This window comes from Chlamydotis macqueenii, chromosome 1, assembly GCF_036417535.1.
Source record: "Chlamydotis macqueenii isolate bChlMac1 chromosome 1, bChlMac1.mat, whole genome shotgun sequence".
In the NCBI taxonomy this organism is placed as follows: Eukaryota; Metazoa; Chordata; class Aves; order Otidiformes; family Otididae; genus Chlamydotis; species Chlamydotis macqueenii.
The window spans coordinates 196,898,289-196,916,950 of record NC_141556.1 but is presented as its reverse complement, the minus strand read 5'-3'; the positions used below and the strand labels follow the sequence as shown (position 1 = coordinate 196,916,950).

Below are 18,662 nucleotides of genomic sequence, written 5' to 3'. Positions count from 1 at the left end.
GTAAAAAGCCTATACCCTTCCATGTTGATGCTCCACTCGTACGGGTCATCCCACCACGTCTCCGTGATGCCAACAAGGTCGTAGCCCCGCTCGTGTGCACGTATCTCCAGCTCTTCCTGTTTATTCCCCATGCTGCGTGCATTGGTATAGAGACACTTCAGCTGGGCCCCCGACAAAGCCAACTTGCTGGCTGGAGCGACAGGGGTTCTGTTGGACCGCAGTTTAGGTTCATTTGCACGTACCTGCGATCCTTCCTCAGCTTCTGGACCCTTGGTGCTGGCAGTGGCGCCATGCTGACAGCAGTGGGCTGAACTGTGCTCCCCCTCCCCCAGCAACACCAGTTTAAAGCCCTCCGGACGAGCCTGGTAAGCCTTTGTCCAAGCACACTCTTCACCTTCTTTCTCCCAGAGCAAACAGTTGGGAAAAGAAGTTAACACTGCCATACGTCAGAAAACAACAGAAAAAAAACCCCATATTTTACTTTTAACTTGTAGCCCTCACAATAGGATGTTTTGGTCCTATATTTAGAGGTAATTATAGACATTAAAAAATATGATTGATTTTCATTTGATGAGCACTTAATATATTTCATCTTCATGCCTCCCTCTGTCTTCAGTGTTTCTGTACAAGTTGTTTCATCTGCTAGTTCTTTAACTTTTCCCTCGTTCCTGAGCTGGAGGTGGTGGCTGTACTTGCTTCTTGATTTCTTTTTGTTTTCAACCAGGGCTTCTAGGACTTACATAACCCATATGGCAGCACGTGTTGAGTGTGCTGTTTGCTTTGTGAGGAAACCTGCAAATGCAGGAGTGCCTAGATTGGACTTTGAATTTAAAATGCCTTTGTGGCTTCCATGTTAGTACGAGTCTTGAGTTACTTGTTTAGAGTACTCAAAGTCTAGCAAACCTCTCTCAATTACGGGGAAATTTGCTGGATATAGTGGGAAAAATATGACAGTGCCATGTGGGCACTGGACTGTGTTAAGTTTTTATGGGACAATGAACCATTAAGATAAAGGTGCCGTCTTTTCTGATATATATGGCATTTTGTTCTCAGGTCCTGTCTGTGATTGGGAAATGTGCATGACTACTTAATGTCTGCAAACTCCTGGTACAGAGTCAATGCATCTTTATAAAATGCTAGCTACTAGCTAGCAGCTAGCACCCAGCTGTACTGGTCCACTTATGTAAGGGCACAATTATTTTATATATATCTATATCTATCTATCTAAATTGTTTTTAAGTGTAGGTGAACCCTTAGTAACATGAGCATCTGAAGCAAAGTATCCTGTACCAGAAGTGTTTTGCATTTTCAATGTTACAGGGTGAAGAAGTAGTAACAAATCTACCTGAAAAGAACTTGTCTTTAAATATGTTTGTCTTGTTGGAAACGGTGTAGGAAGTTTGTTGAGAAGATGGACATAAGAAATTTCTCCTCTGGATTCTTCAAGTTTCTGTAATCCCTGCTGATTCAAATTTTATCTCGAACATCACGTGTGTAATACAGCAATAGTTATTGCTTGATCTAGGGAACGTGCAAAAGACTGTAGGCATATAAACTTACTGGAAGACTACAGATACTGGAAAATTGGGTTATCTGTTGACTGATAACCTCAGAAGTATATTAAGTGAATTACTTTGTTACAGAATTAAATTCTCATACCCACACGTGCAATCTGTAGTATTTTACTCAGTCTGAAAACTCTTCATTGTTTAGGGGCTGGCTGTTTGAATGATTGCATCTTCCTGCCGTAGTGATTGAGGCCAGCTAGGACTATTAGCTAGTTTTCTCTTAATCTGAGTAGATGCAGGGTTTCTCACTGAAGGCCTTTTACTTCAGTATTTTTCTTTTCAAGTGGTGTGCTTAGGTGAAGTGTTGATAATCTGCCTTAGCGAGATTTGGATTTGAAAATATTTGTTTGTAGGTCTTTGAACTTCTGTGACCAAAATAAGGCAAGCTGTGAAATGTATTTATCTGAAAATACATGTTTTGTGATTAACAGGTGTTCAGTTTCGGGAGACTATTTTTTTGGCAGTTATAATTACCCTTAAATAACAGGTATTAGTAAAGTAAGGTAAAAGAAATATGACCTAAAGTAATTACAGCAGAAGCAAGGGTAAAGATTTGAGATTGGAAAACCTAAGATGACAGGGGAAAAGAAATTAAGGGAAAATACTAACCTGCTGTGCTTTTGCCAAAAATGCGCCTGAGTTTGTTTATAAACTCTCAAATTATCAAACACTGTAGGCTTAATTGAAAAAAAAAACCACCACATTTTAAAAGTTAGTTTCTGTAGTGATGTGTTTGTGTATATATATATATGTTTTTCAGACTCTCAGTGTGCAGTCTTCAACAAATGGTCAGTTTGTCTCTCCCAGTGATATTCAGTTGAAATGTAATTATTGCAAAAGTTCTTTTTGTTCAAAGCCAGAAGTACTGGAATGGGAGGTAAGGAGGTTTTTGGTGTTATTTTCAGAATGATGAAATGTTTAAAAGTTTAAACCTGTAACTTCAATACAGTTTTTCCAGATAGCTATTTTATAAGGTATTGAAGCTTTAAAAAAATAAGTTAATCTACCTGGTTCTGTAGAACGTCATTTAACTTCAGTGTTGATAAAAGCAGAAGTCTTTGTTGATAAATAACAAACACAAAAGCATCTGTGGAATTTAAAGAAAAAAATAATTTCTCACATCAAGTGTAAGTTTGAAATCTGAAGAGGATAAGCTAAGGTTTGCGTATTTTCTGTTTAGCATTTTCTTGTGAAATGATGAGTATTTGTAGCACTCGCTGTCAGCTTGAGTGAGAGTTGTTAATTTTTAGTATTAGAAATCATAATCTAATTGTGTATTTGCACTTCTGTTTACTTTGCATGTTAAAGTTGTGTCTTAATAGCAAACTGTTGTTTAAAGTTCCACTCTCTAGATGTTAAGAGTTTATCCAGTAAGCCTATTTATGATGCTTTGCAACTTTGCCTTTAGAACAAAGTGTATCAGTTCTGCAGCAGAGCATGTGCTGATGATTACAAGAAACTACACTGCATAGTTACGTACTGTGAATACTGTCAAGAGGAGAAAACGCTGCATGAGACAGTTAATTTCTCTGGCATCAAAAGACCATTTTGTAGTGAAGGTATGTATGTATTTGTGTTTTTTCTAAGGTATTGGTCATTGTAGTCTTACTGCAGTTGACTTGCTATGTTAATATTTAATGTTAAAATTTAAGGTAACAGTCATTCTGTTGTACTTGAGGCTGAAACACTCTTAAGTGTCTGTGTATATAAATACATACACATATGTATGTATGCACATGCATATGTGTGTATATATATATGCACAAAAAATTATACATAAATTCTTTTTTTGAAATACACGCAGCAGGGCCTATACCAACACTAACTGCATTAAGGAATACCGAGCTTTCTCTTTGATTAGTATTTTCAGAATTTAATACAACAGTGGAAATTCTTTTTGTGTTGGCTTAGAATGGTTATTCAAGCAATAACTCAAATGACGCCTGTTGATGTATGTTGATTACTGTCATAATCGTTTTTCTGACTAATGATTTGGATTTTCATAAAGAAAACAAACTAAAAAGGAGGCATATGGGCATAGGATTCTTTTAAGTTGCATTAAAATATTGATTATAGAATAAATTGCTGTTTCTAACAGCAAAATACAGTCTTAATAGGAACCTATCCTTTCCACTTCTGGTGAGCTGTTCTTTGTTACTGCAATTTAATCCTGATCTGAGAAGTTTAACTGCAAGTTTGGATGAATTACCTCCGGAGGACATCGTGAATATTTTTTTTTCTTTAGTTATAATAGTAACACCACTTTCACTATTGATTGATAAACCTTGCTGAAGATTCCGTGCTTTCAAGCAGATTAAGTAGCAGATGTGCCAGTTTACTTCTAGCAAGATCATGTTAACCTGGAGAGGGGTGGAGCCCAGGGCTGGAGGCAACCTTCCCTCCATGCAATCCCCTTATAGTTCTTTTGTATAGTCTTTTGTTTCTGATAATTGGAGTGTGATGTCTTACCGTTTCTTTGCCATCAGTACTTTCTTCTTGTGTTCTGGATTGCAAAGTGATGGCTGGAGAGCAAAAAGGTCAAAGTAAGGCCCGATTTTATACTCTTATCATTGCAGTGCTCGATAACATCTAGCTAGACATTGCTTCTATGAATAAACAGTTCCACAGAATATATTCAAAGACAAAAGCAAACTTTTTTTGGCCTGGCAGTTAACATAAGTATTACTGTGAATATTTACCACTCCCTTGTTTTAAAACCTGGTGGCTGTCCCAATGAAATCAGTAATATTCATAATGTGAGCTATGCCATAGTACTACTTCCATAGATATATTTCTGTATGAGAAGGCTTGAAATAAGTGAGGACTTTTATTTCCTGTTGGAAAGTTTGGGGAGCGAAAGGAAAAAAAAAAACCACTCTCTCCTGCCTGAATACGTTACTAAATGGGAGGAATCTCATTGCTGGATGTCTTAGTGTGGGTCCTGAGGCTGTGTGTGTTGGACTGCCAGCTTGAGAGAGAAGATGATTTTGAGATGAATAGACCAAATATTACCATTAAAACAAAGTTTGTTGGTTTACTGTGAAGATCTGAACTACTGAGTAATAGGGAGAATTTAGTCAGAAGCACTATTAAGTAGAATATAAGTTGCGTAAATATGGCACACATCTGCTAGCTGTAGCATAGGTGATGCATATGAAACTGTGCTACAATATGCATATGCATATTGTGATGCATATGAAACTGTGCTACTCATTGAAAATAAACTGCTGACCTGGGCAGAAGCTGTGCAGAAACAACCCAGGCTCCCTATTTTAAAGGAAAACCAACGATTGTCACTGCTGCAGAAGTAGTGGAATCCAAAAGTTAACAGTGTTTAGATCTGACGTGGGGAGGAGAGGGCCAGGTCTTTAGATGGACTGAGTGGAGGTCAACAAATAGTAGTTCCATCATCAGAAGTGATAGATTTCTCTTCCCCTTTTCCAGGCACCCAAACACCACCAGTTTTTCCTTTATGTCATAGGCTTGTTCCAGAAACATGTCCAACTGTTTGTAAAGTAGAAAAACTAGTAGATGAAACAAATAAACTTACTGGATATAGAGGCCATGCTGGTTTTGATACTGCAAAGTGTTTCAAGAAACTTCACCAACATAGATTATTTTGTTGAGCATGCAATAATTCTTCACCAGGAGACAATGTATTATTACTTGAGAAGAAATAACCTAAAGTGTACAGTCACAATAGTTATCGACATTTGTGGAAGAAATTGAATTCTCAAGGGAAAATACTGGAAAACTTCAGGTGTGTATTTATAAAATAAGGCTCCTAGATAAAATTAACAGAAGTTAAACAGCTGTTGAAATTTCTGCAAGAGTACTCATGTGTTCATCTTCAAGCAAACTGAGGGGAAAGTATTTATAAGATCAACCACTGCTTATGCCTGCCTAGCTGGAGTACTGAAGATATCGTCATTTCTGTGCTCACATTCTTTGTACCTGAGGTTTTTTTTTACACATGCACATACATATATTTACACACAAACCCTGGCACCCATATAAAAGTCTCTGGGACCAGTATTTCTGTGCAGTTTCATTCCAACTTTGTTTCTTTGTATGTTTCTCTTGAGATAATTAAAATATGTGCAGTGACCAGCGGAAACTTCCATTGCAATAAGGTGTAATTAGAACTCACCTATCATTTGTGCTAAAGATGGTTACTAATTCTTTTGTGGAGTACAGTATGCTTTTTTGGTTTCTGTCCAAAACTCAGATGCTATGTGGAGGGTGGACGACCTGAGAGGACTAGTTAAAGGGTTTAATCTGTTCCCCTGGTGCTCAGTCTTTGGAAATTAAACTGTCTTGGTGTTTTGCCACTAGAATGCTTCATTCCAAAATATCAGTATCTCAGTCAAATAAGATGTATATTGCATATGCTAAAGCGAGAAGATCAAAGTTGCTTGTGGATTTTTATGTGTATAGAGCTGCGTGAGGGACAACTGTGGATAGGCTGTACATGTTTTTAATCCTGAGGAAATCTTAGTTTTTGGGTTGGCATTTTTTTTAATATAGATCCCTTCTGAGGGTCTAGGAGGACAAATCAGGTTTTGGCAATACAGCAATGGAACTATTTTATGAGTATCACCTTAACTTTTTTACTTGTAAGCTTACTTTGCATTTAATTCATCTTTGCAATAGAAATTTATGATTTAAATAACACAGATTTTGTAATAATTTTATAATGTGAATTTTAATAACACTGATTCATATCCAGTTGTCTGCTTCTTGGAAGGAGAACATCAGTAATCTGTGGGGGGACTCAGTTATCTGATGCTTGGGAGTTCCGTGCAGATAAGACAGCTATGGCACTAGCAACTGTACTATCTTCTTGACAGTGTGCTAATAAGTTTTTGGGAATTATGGATTTTGCAAATTAAACTCAACATAAACAGTTCTGATGTTTCATCTAAGTAGAGGTAACTCCTTTTAAAATACTGTAGAACAGATAAGTGGAAAAAGAAATTTAGAAAATTAAGTTATTTCAGAGCTGAGCATGTCTAGGAAATACGTATACTTCGTTAAAGCATTGTAGATTTCAGAGTGGCATTTTTTCAGCCTCTGCTGCACAGTGGATTTTCTGTAAAATACACTATTAAATGTTTAGTTGATTAATTTTTAGACTTGTATGAAAACATTGCAGATATTGGGAATAGCCTGAACACGGGTGTGTTAAACTTCATACAGATTCTTACATATGAATGTCTCACACCCAATTAAGATATTACCTGAAATTTATAACAGTTCCTGTTGTTTCTAGAAACATTAACAAACTGGTTTCAAAACAGATGCTTGATACGAAGTGTTGCTAAGACTTAGCTGGAACTCTGGTAGATGGAGAACTACACTGAGGAAAACTTGGTGCACTGGCCCTGCCGAGCTGAGCTGCGGTGTTCCTCTAGGTGAAGGGGATTGCCATCAGGCCTGCTTGGACCTCTGCGTTCCTGATGTTTGGTTTCATTATTGTTAAATGTTGGAGCTACAAAAACTGTTTAAATACAGCTTTTTTTTGTAGTTCACATTATCAACTAGCTATTTTTAGGGACACTGACACGCCTTTTAAAAACAAAATTTACAGAAATTCTTGAAGACAGTAGTGAAGCACCCATTTTTATGAAAAATGTTATGGCATAATTACAACTTCCTAACTGCATGCTACTTTTCAATAGAACCTCATAAAGCTATCAAGGATTGGTAAGTAGTATAGAATGTAGTTACAGGAAAAAAAAAATTGATGTTTAGTGTATGTAAAATTTCGTATCACGCTTGACTATTTTGTATAATAAATCTCTTGAGCTTGTGTTTCACAGAGCTGTTATCTCCCTCTCGGCAGCTCTCGCAGTGGCCTACTGTGTCAAAATAACTTGTGCCTTTCCAACTTCAGCCTACTGTATTGGACAGTTTGGGTTTGCTTCTGACCACTTAGCCAGTGACCCTCTAAGATAAAGTCTAACCTAAATACCAGCTTTCTTCTGGCTTTCTTTATTTGGTGATGAGTTGGAGTATCCTGGCAAAAGGGGACAAATTAAAAGCAAAACATGTCTTAAATACTCTAAAATGTATGAACCATAAAATTGAAATAGTCCTGTTGTTACTGAGGGGGGTATTCCTTTCCCACAAATCAAGTTAGTAGAAAAGTAGAAGTCAACTTTGGAGGGATTTTGAGGTGCCTGAGTTACTCTGAGAGAATATGATCTGCTTTAACTATTGTGGACAGATACTAGCCCTTTCCTTTCTTCTCCCTCCTAGTGCCATGTATTTACTCAGTTTCTGCTTCTCTTAAATCTTTTAAAGTTGATTGTTCTTTCAGGTTAATAGGAAGCATATTCAAAAGCTTTCTTCTTCTTGTGCTCATAATCCTCAGCACCTTAAATTGTCATCACCCCTGATTAGCAATAGCAAATACTGTCTTTGCTTAATGAACTGTCTCAAACCTCTTCAAAGACCAACAGTAGAATTAACACCGAAGAACGCCAATTTAACAAGGACCACTGTAGTCAAACAGTGCCCAGGGTTTCACTTGATGTTCTTGACCGTGTTAGAAATTAGTTCTCTATGAACAAAAAATCTCAAGATTCAGCACAACCTGTACTCAAAGTTTAAATGACGTTACTTTAACAGTATCAATGTTCTCCCTCTATAGATAGAGGGAAGATAAAGATAAAATCTCTTCCTCAGCACAGTTCTATTTTTCAACTTTTTCAACTACAAAAACACTATCAGAAGTATCAAAATCCAAGTTAACAAGCTAAAATTTTCAGAAAATATGCATCCAACATCACAAACTGGAAACTACATCTACACAGACTCTCCCATTCGTGGAATACCACAAGAACCAACTCTTCAGCTCTTCCATGTGGTATTAGAAGGTGTGAATCCGTGCTTTTTTTCAGCAGGTAACTACAAGCCGGTCAGCCTCACCTCTGTGCCTGGCAAGGTCATGCAGCAGATTCTCCTGGAAACCATGCTAAGGCACATGGAGAGCAAGGAGGTGGTTGGTGACAGCCAACATGGCTTCACCAAGGGCAGATCGTGCCTGACCAATTTGGTGGCCTTCTATGACGGGGTGACGGCATCGGTGGACAAGGGACGAGCAACTGACATCATCTACCTGGACTTGTGCAAAGCTTTTGACACTGTCCCGCACGATATCCTTCTCTCTAAACTAGAGAGACATGGGCTTGATGGACGGACCACTCGGTGGATAAGGAGTTGGCTGGATGGCCGCACTCAGAGAGTGGTGGTCAACGGCTCAATGTCCATGTGGAGACCGGCCACGAGTGGCGTCCCTCAGGGGTCCGTGCTGGGCCCGACCCTGTTCAACATCTTTGTCAGCGACATGGACAGTGGGATAGAGTGCACCCTCAGCAAGCTCGCCGACGACACCAAGTTGTGTGGTGCCGTCAACACGCTGGAAGGGAGGGATGCCATCCAGAGGGACCTTGACAGGCTGGAGAGGTGGGCCCGTGCCAACCTCATGAAATTCAACCAGGCCAAGTGCAAGGTCCTGCACCTGGGTCATGGCAATCCCAGGCACAAATACAGGCTGGGCAGGGAATGGATTGAGAGCAGCCCTGAGGAGAAGGACTTGGGAGTGCCGGTGGACGAGAAGCTCAACATGAGCAGGCAATGCGCCCTTGCGGCCTAGAAGGCCAACCGCATCCTGGGCCGCATCAAGAGAAGCGTGGCCAGCAGGTCGAGGGAGGTGATTCTCCCCCTCTACTCTGCCCTGGTGAGACCCCACCTGGAGTACTGTGTCCAGTTCTGGAGCCGCCAACACAAGAAGGACATGGACCAGCTGGAGAAGGTCCAGAGGAGGGCCACGAAGATGATAAAAGGGCTGGAGCACCTCTCCTATGAGGACAGGCTGAGAGAGTTGGGGCTGTTCAGCCTGGAGAAGAGGAGGCTCCGGGGAGACCTGATAGCGGTCTTCCAGTACCTCAAGGGGGCCTACAAGAAAGATGGGGAAAGGATGTTTAGTAGGGCCTGTTGTGATAGGATGAGAGGTAATGGTTTTAAAATAGAAGGGGGTAGATTTAGATTGGAAATTAGGAAAAATTTTTTTACGATGCGAGTTACAGAACACTGGAACAGGTTGCCCAGAAAGGTGGTGGAGGCCCCATCCCTGGAAACGTTCAAGGCCAGGCTGGATGAGGCTCTGAGCAACCTGATCTAGTCGGGTATGTCACTGCTCCTTGCAGGAGGGTTGGACTAGATGACCTTTGAAGGTCCCTTCCAACCCTAACCATTCTATGATTCTATGATTCTATCTAATACTGGAAAATATAAAGATAAACTGAGGATGTATAAAATTTGAATTGTAGCAGTCTGGTGCGGTTCCCACTAATTGGAAAAAGGGAAACATAACCCTCATTTTTCAAAAAGGGGAACAGGGAAGACCTGGGCAACTACAGGCCAGTCAGTCTCACCTCTGTGCCTGGCAAAATCATGAAGCAGATCCTCCTGGAAACCATGCTAAGGCACATGGAAAATAAGGAAATGATTGGTGGCAGCCAACATAGCTTCACTAAGAGCAAGTCGTGCCTAACCAATGTGGTGGCCTTCTGTGATGGGGTTACAGCACTGGTGGACAAGGGACGAGCAACTGATGTCATCTACCTGGACTTGTGCAAAGCTTTTGACACTGTCCCACATGGCATCCTTCTCTCTAAACTGGAGAGGCATGTATTCAACAGATGGATCAGTTGGTGGATAAGGAATTGACTGGATGGTCACACTCAAAGATTTGTGGTCAATGGCTTGATGTCCGAGTAGAGACCAGTGATGAGTGGCATTCCTCAGGGATCAGTATTGGCACTGGTGCCATTTAACATCTTTATCCCGCTGTCCATGTCACCAACAGAGTGCACCCTCAGCAGGTTTGTTGGCGATACCAAGCTGTGTGGTGCGGTCGACATGCTGGAAGGGAGGGATGCCATCCAGAGGGTCCTTGCCAGGCTGGAGAGGTGGGCCCATGCAAACCTCATGAAGTTGAACCAGACCAAGTGTAAGGTCCTGCACATGGGTTGGAGCAATCCCAGGCACAAATACAGGCTGGGTGGAGAATTGGTTGAGAGCAGCCCTGAGGAGAAGGACTTGGGAGTGATGGTGGATGAGAAGCTCAACATGAGCTGGCAGTGGGTGCTTACAGCCCACAAAGTCAACCGCATCCTGGGCTGCATCAAAAGAAGCATGGCCAGCAGGTCGAGGGAGGTGATTCTTTGTCTGGTGAGACCCCACCTGGAGTACTGTGTCCAGCTTGGGAGCCCCCAACATCAGAAGGATGTGGACTTGTCAGAGTGAGTCCAGAGGAGGGCCATGAAGATGATCAGAGGGGTAAAGCACCTCTCCTGTGAGGACAGGCTGAGAGAGTTGAGGCTGTTTAGCCTGGAGAAGAGAAGGCTCTGGGGAGACCTTATTGTAACTTTATTGCCCACCCCTAAAGAGGACCTACAAGAAAGCTGGCGAGGGACTTTTGACAAGGGCATGTAGTGACAGGACAAGGGATAATGCCTTTAAACTGGAAAAGGGTAGATTTCGACTAGATAAGAGGAAGGAATTGTTCACACAAGAGGTTGCCCAGTTCTTCACTGGAACAGGGTGCCCAGAGAAGCTGTGGATGCCCCACCGCTGGAAGTGTTGAAGGCCTGGCTGGATGGGGCTTTGAGTGACCTGGTCTACTGAAATTTGTCCCTGCCAATGGCAGAAGGGTTGCAACTAGTTGATCTTTAAGATCCCATCCAACCCAAACCATTCTGTGATTCTATGAAAATAATAAAAGGCTCTTAAGCAGAAGACAAGAAAGGAAGTGGGATACACAAGCTCTCTGTTACTCAGAAAGGATGGGGGTCTGTTTTAATGGTATTCCAAGCAGGACCCAAAATTTGATGCATTGCATGTGTTTTCCTAAGGATAGTGATGTTTATTGTGAAGTCAGGGACAGTAGATACAGGAATGTGGGTATGGAAGAGACAGCTATTGCATTCTAATCAATACAGAGGGAAGCAACAGAAAGCAGCAGAAAGATGTGGATGGTACATAGCTCCAGAAATCTTCAAGACCTAGTTTGTGATGTGACAGGCTGCTTGATTCTACAGGCTTGTGGTACGACAGGCCTGTTGCTCTTCTCTAGATGAAGTTTTTAAAGGATAACAGTTGAGGTTATTACAGGATGAGAGAACAGCAAGTCTTGTATGTAGCTTGAAGGAGGAAAAAAAGTAGTCTAGTAAGTACAGCCTTTCAGAGGTAAAAAACCAAAATGTTCTTAGGATGGAACAGTTACATTCTATAAAAGATGTTATTCCCTGTGGTAAAGAGAGACTGATGTTGAGAACTGGGGAAGTGTTTCTAGTTCAGTATTCCTTTTTCACAGCTGCTTGATGTGTTAATGTACTGAACTTCCTGTAATTCAGGTAGGTGCTGCTGGTGGAATAGGATCAGGTTCTTAGTAGCTTGCTTGCACTGAGTCTGCAGGCAGCCAAGTGAAGCATGTTTCCTACCACGAGTAGCTTTTTAGGGCTGGACCTGGCAGTTCTTGGGACAGCCAAGACAAAGGAAGCTCTCTTGACCTCAAACACGTTTGAAGTAAAGTTTTGGAGGAACTGCTTGTGTTTTCTTGTCAGTAAGCCTCTGTAGCATTTGTTCTGATGCTTATCCTCTGTCTACAATTTACGTGTGAAACCAGAGTTCAGGGCTGTTGGAAGGGATAGATTTTGAGTTGGGTTTTGCCTAGAAGCCAGAATTCTAATAGTGTAATTAAGCATATGTTATGTTCATCTAGCAGATACTCAGCTATTTCTTTTTTGCCTGATTGAAATTTTGAGTTGGAGATAGTGTGAAAATACTCTTTAGTGGTCTCTCCAAGGCAGTTGACTTGTGCGGTGGTCTTCTGTTAGAACTTCACTAAAGAACATAATTGATATGTAGCTTGTACCAAATGACCTGCACTTACATTTTTCTTTGAAATTAAGAGCTATTTTCTCTTAGGATCACTTGAAAGCACTAGAGATTTTCATCTGGTCACACTGTAACTTGTGTGTCTGGTGTTATAGCAGAAACCCTGAGGAGCTTAGGATTTTACTTGTATATTTTTGTTTAAAATGTTGAGGCTCTCAGCTGTTTGTCTTAGGCAGTGCTTATACTTATGAACCCCAAGTCCCCACGGGAATTAGGCTGGCCAAACCCTCAGGATTTTAGTGTTGATATTGGAGAGATCAGACAACCGGTGCTTTTTGTATTACTCATCCACAATATACTGTCTGTTAAAGCCCACTTCCTGGTCATACCTACAAAGCTGGCGTGGATGCTACTGCTCTGTTGATTCTGGATTTACATTGCACCATGAAGACCCAAGTTGCTTGAGCTCACAATCTGTTTTGCCAAAGGCAAATACCTTTTTCTATGCTTCAAATAGCCTTACTATTCAAATCAAAACCATAGTGTTATAATAAGAAATTATATCCTAGATGCACACGAAGTACCAAGGACCTAATTAAAAAACATCCTATAAAAATAAAGGCATTTTGTTTTCCCTTTGAAGTGACAAGATCTTGAAGCAACCAAATGTTCGCTGTTCAGGTGGATTAAGTTACATATTACAAAGATATAAAAAAAAGTATCAGACAAATCTGAAGAATTTTGCTCATGATGTTGCAGGAAAAAAAAAAAGCCTGTACTTAATTTTAGAAGTCTTCAGGGTTGTAACAGTCTTCTGTCAACATCATAAGTTTTATAAAGATAGATTTTCTAGCTTCTGTAGAGACCTCCTGCAGTCAGTGATCTATAAAAATCCACATATTTTTCAGGCACTTGGTCTTAAGGGCTGGAGTTTTGGACTTTTTGTTTTCCCTCACTGCTCTGTTTTCCATGAGTCACAGAGATGTGGGAGATGTTTGACTGTAGAAAGGAAAATTTCTTATCTGGTGACTTTTTTTAAATGTAACAACAGTATCTTCTTCAATTTTACTCCATATAGTTTAGCAGCCAAGAAGAATGTCAGCTTTGTCCATTTGTTTTTGTAGACTATTTAGCCAGGTGCACATAGCTTACCTGATTCGTAGTGGAGCACTTCTACTAAACTGTCATCTTGAAAGGCTGATGCAGCACTGAGTGGCTCTTCTAAGGCATAGCTGAAGAGGAGGATACGTTGTGGTGAATTGTAAAGAAGTGGAATGAATCTGATGCTCTATACAATAATGAGAGATACAGCCAGCAGGAAAAAGTACTAGCAAGAAATTATCAGTGCTTTAATGGGTACTTTAAGCCAACAGCTTGCACACACTGCTGTCTTGAGGATTGTTTCCTTCAGAGCAGTGTATTTAACATCCAAATTAGTTGCACTGTAAGCATGAGTGCTTGATTTGGAACTTTCCTTCTGTACTGCCTGTTTTGTGTTAGTAATTTTCTTTATTCTTTTTGAAAAACTGTTTAAAACACCATTATTACCTACAGTGTCTTATTTGTACAATATTCTATAATTGTGTCTTGTTTGAATATTGCTAGAAAATTTGATTTGTTAACAAAGCTTGTAGCATTACAAGTTAAAACTCTTGGTTTTGGAAGATGCTGTCTGCTGCAGCTTCCACTTGCATTCTTGTGCTTTTAGTGATTTTAAAATAGTATCTCAGTTTCACACATGAAATTCTACCCTAATAGACAACAGCACAAGTCAGTGAATTGAAATTACTGAATACATTGAAATTACAATAATTTTGTATTCTTTATGCCAGAGGAAGTGCAGCATATATGACATATATTGAGTTTCATAACTTACCAGAAGTACAGAAATCTGTGTTTGTTACACTGTATGCTCTAGCAGAGTTGGCACTTGGAAGACTTGAATTCTGGTCTTGGTGGTCCTGTGATATCAGGGAGATCACAGAAGCCGGTGCAGTATCTTAGATTAAAGGTCTATGTAAATGTTATGTAATCCCTCCAGTATTTAATGTAGACAGTTACTTCATCTTCTCATACTGTTTTCTTCCATAAAATCAGCACAATTACAGAGATACATGGTATATGACTTAAGCATCAGCTGAATAGACACTAGATTTGAGGTAGTTTAAATACATCATATTCTCAAAGTAGCCTATGTAATAGCTACAGTATTCATTTTTTAATGCATTTAATACATTGGAATGTCTTTTCTAATTTGCTTGAGGGAGGATCAGATTATTGAAGAATACAGCTCTCATTATGGCAACCTTGAAATTTTAAGTGCATAGTAAATGCAAAAAACCCAACCACCTGATGTGAAGAGAAAAAATGAAAGATTCATTGCATACAAATCTTAGAGAAATTTCATATGTGAACTCCTGTCATTGCATAATTATTCTCAGTACCGATCATTCCTTACTTTGTAGTTACATTTTTTAAGAAACTGCTCAGTTCTTAGGTCATCTTGTACCTATTAGTGTTCTTAAAACTTAATGAGTTGTCTTAAGTGGTTTGTTGTATTAATATGAATGAAAGTAGTAATCAAAATAAGTTAATCCTTGAAGATAGCTGTTGCTTTAGTGGCTAGTGTTGTCTAGCTTAAAATTTCTGCTTGTTATTGTCTGGATATCTAGCATTCTGAGGATATGTAACTGAGCAATGTAATTCCAAGTCAATGCTTTTCAGGGGTCTATATGAAAAAATTATCATCTTTTTCTGACTATTTATTCAGGGATTTGATAAGCACAGATTCAAGTGTAGTGTTTTGAAAAAGATGCAGACATCACATGAAACCACAGAGTTGTGCAGAAAGGTATTCAGGTAAAAATGTCTTGAAATATAGTCTATTATGCAACCTGAATTTGTATGAAGCCCCAGTTGTTAGCTGTTGTATTCATTTAATTTCAGTATTTTACTCTGAACTGTGATATCTCTCTGTAAAAATTACTTTGTTCCTAATGTTTAAAATCTGTTTCCAGGCTGCAAGCTGCTATATAAACAAGACTTTGCAAGACGGTTAGGACTGAGATGTGTTACTTGTAATTACTGCTCACAGCTGTGCAAAAAGGGAGCAACTAAGGAACTTGATGGTGTAGTGAGAGATTTCTGCAGTGAAGAGTGCTGTAAAAAATTTCAGGACTGGTACTACAAGGCAAGTAACTCAGAATTTTTGACGACAGCTCCACAGTTAAAAAAACCAAAAATGCACATGTGAGGATATCTCAAGGACTGTGCAGCAAATATGGCTTCTTCAGCAAAGCATTTGCTACACAATAAGCAAATGTATTAATTTCATCATTTGAGTTTTCTTAGATCATAGAGCAGCATTTCTACCACCTGATTTTATTAATTCATTTGGCAAGGAAGTATTGAGTTACAGAAAAATGGGAAACTACTATGTATATTTGTTACTTTACAATTCCAATTTTTTCTCCTCAATTGATACCATACTTTTCTTGTCAAAACTTCTTAAATGTGTATTCAAAATGTTGAAAACACTGTTAATAGCAACTGGATGATACCTTGAGTTGACTGACTTTAAACCAGATTAGCAGAGTTTTTCTTGTTCCTGTTTTTGCCTCCTTTTTTGCCTTTTCCCTTCTCCCACAGTTTGAACTGCAAAGGCTTTGATTGTTCAGTATTTCCCAGTGGAAAGGATGCCAAAGGGAAAAGCAAGACCAAATGGATTTCTAATAAAAGTTTAAATCAAACAGATGGCATCTGTTTCTAAATCTCTGGAAGCTTAACTACCTTGTGAAGCAAGCCAGCAAAGAGTTCACGTTAAGAGTTTTTTTGTTTTCATTTTTTGAAAGAAATAAAGGTGAAATTGGACTGAGTTTAACCTGCGATTAGTCCCATGGATAAAATATTTGATCTCTGATGTGAACATCCTGGAAACCAACACTGATAATACCAAAACAAGAACTACACTTGTGGATGCAATTGCAAAAAAGACAGTACAAAATTTGTCACCTTACTAAAACTCTGTACACAGCCTGGAAGGCAATAAAAAGCTTGAGGGCTAGATACAAGTCCTGTAATTCAAGATGATCTACCTACCATAAAAGAACTGAATGTGAAGATGTATCTGATATATCGAAATGGCTGGTTCCAGAAATGTTACAGCCAAACATTGTAAAGTCTTTATTTTGAATAATGTATCTAGGGTCCTGTTAGACACTCCTGAAAGAAAACCACTGAAGACCAGAATGTGTTTCTTCTGTCTCATGTGAAAATAGGGTGACGAAGCTTGGCTGCAAAGTTCTTAATCTTAGTAAAATGTTAACTTTATACAGTAATATTTAATCTATATGCCTTAAAACTCGGGTTATGGGGTGAAATTTATCCCTGCGTAAGAAGTGCCTTCTGATAGAGGACCTAATAAAGTTTTGGTGTGCTTCAGAAATCTCTTGGTGGTTGAGGAAAGAGTATAGTCTGGGGCTGAGCATACCAAAGTAGTTTCATATACATAAACTTCTGCGGAAGCTTGAACTTTGATTCAGATTTGAGAACCACTTCAAAACACAGACTTCAGGTTATCCTGATCCATGGTTTAAGGCGATAACTTAATTGGCCCATTAAGTCTGCTTAAGAAATGCTGTTGGTACTGTGGTACAGGAAAGTTAGACATGCCATGAAAAGGCAATTTATTCTCAACAGACTTGCTGGTAACTAGTGCCTTTCGATACTTTTGATGATATGGAAGTGTTAGATATTTTCACTTTTTAATCTTACACTTGCTAGTGGAACTAGTGCTACATGATGTTGAATTGTTGATTGTCGGTTTTTTTCAAATACTTTTTAAAGCCTTTGTTTAATTCAATTCTGGTTATAAAAGTTTATGATTTATTACATGGGGAAGACATGTAATAGGTTTTGGGAAGTTGTATGTTTTACTAAAATTGTCTTTTTTTTTTCCTTTGTATCCTTGCTGGTAACTTTTTCCTCTTTTATAAAGTCACTCCAGATATCTTCGATTTGGTAGTCCATTGTTAGCTGATGTTTTTACCTAACCATACATAGGTAATGATCAAAATACAGGCAGACAGAATAGATATGGACCCCTCCCCAAATTTGTACTTCATCTGCCGTTTTGTCTGTTAGCTTCTTAAGAGAATAGTTACATATGTTTGAGCTTTGTCTCATTTATGCAATGTCCAGTGTTATTTTGGAGTTTCAATAAATGTATACATGAAGAGAAATAAGCAGTAATAACCTAGAAATGTTTTAACACTAGCATTGTGTTCATTAAACAAGTGTTTGTCTCCATCTTCTTTGTCTACTTTTTTTCATGGACACATCTTTCTCATGTAGTATTATCTGGAAAACATCTTATCTTTTAGAAATCATTAAGTATTGTGGGAGAGCTTCCCTCAGTGCCAAAATCCTCTTCTCAAAAAGCCAGAAGAAGGTAGCAGTGGTAGAAACGCAACAGACTCTTGTCTAGAAGTATAAAGCACATCAGACCTATCTAGAAGTGTCCTTCAAACCTAATATGAGGGATTGAAATGTAGAAGAATAGTTCAGTCCTCATCATGTGTTGGGTGATAGCTACAGTGAACAGTTGGTGCCAGGTTCTGAGGAAGTTTCTACTGGGTGGTAGCTACAGGGAACAGTTGGTGCCAAGTTCTGAGGAAGTTTCTACTGCATGGTGTCCATGCACCCCTAAGACGAGAGGTAAAATTCTTGGTGTCTTGAGGTTAGCTCCCTAAGTTATTAGAACTCCTCCTGTAAATGCCAATTGCATGCCTTTGTTTGGATGTTGATTTGAAAAATGCCTGGGAAATTTCAATATAAGTATTTTAGTAGCCTGGTTTTTGATGACACTTTCAGTAATTTGATGTTATTTACACTAGAGCATTGAAAATACCTTGAAAAAGAGTACGCAGTTCTGAGAACAGCACAGAAATGTGTTTCTTTAAATACACTTTGTGAAACATTGCTGAAAATACTGCAGCTGAAGTGCACTTACAGGTCATTCAAGGCTACAGTGGAGTATTGATTGGACTGAGCATGTATGGTGGTGACTGTGTGTACAGCTGAGATCAGATGTCTTCAGTGAAGATTAAGTAGGACGTGGGGAACTACAGTCTGAGGCATAGAAAATTATTGTCTGGTGAACTCAGATAGCGGTGATTGTCAACAGTG

General features: G+C 39.2%; 1 protein-coding gene across 1 annotated transcript in view; it reads left to right on the top strand.

Moving 5' to 3' along the window:
- Window positions 1-18,662, top strand: part of ZMYM2 (zinc finger MYM-type containing 2) — a 94,327-nt gene that overhangs the window by 55,416 nt on the left and 20,249 nt on the right. Inside the window, exons 10-12 of the mRNA XM_086739536.1 lie at window positions 2,329-2,445; window positions 2,977-3,127; window positions 15,494-15,666. Coding sequence (XP_086595662.1) covers window positions 2,329-2,445; window positions 2,977-3,127; window positions 15,494-15,666 — 441 coding nt within the window. The remainder of the gene's footprint in view (window positions 1-2,328; window positions 2,446-2,976; window positions 3,128-15,493; window positions 15,667-18,662) is intronic.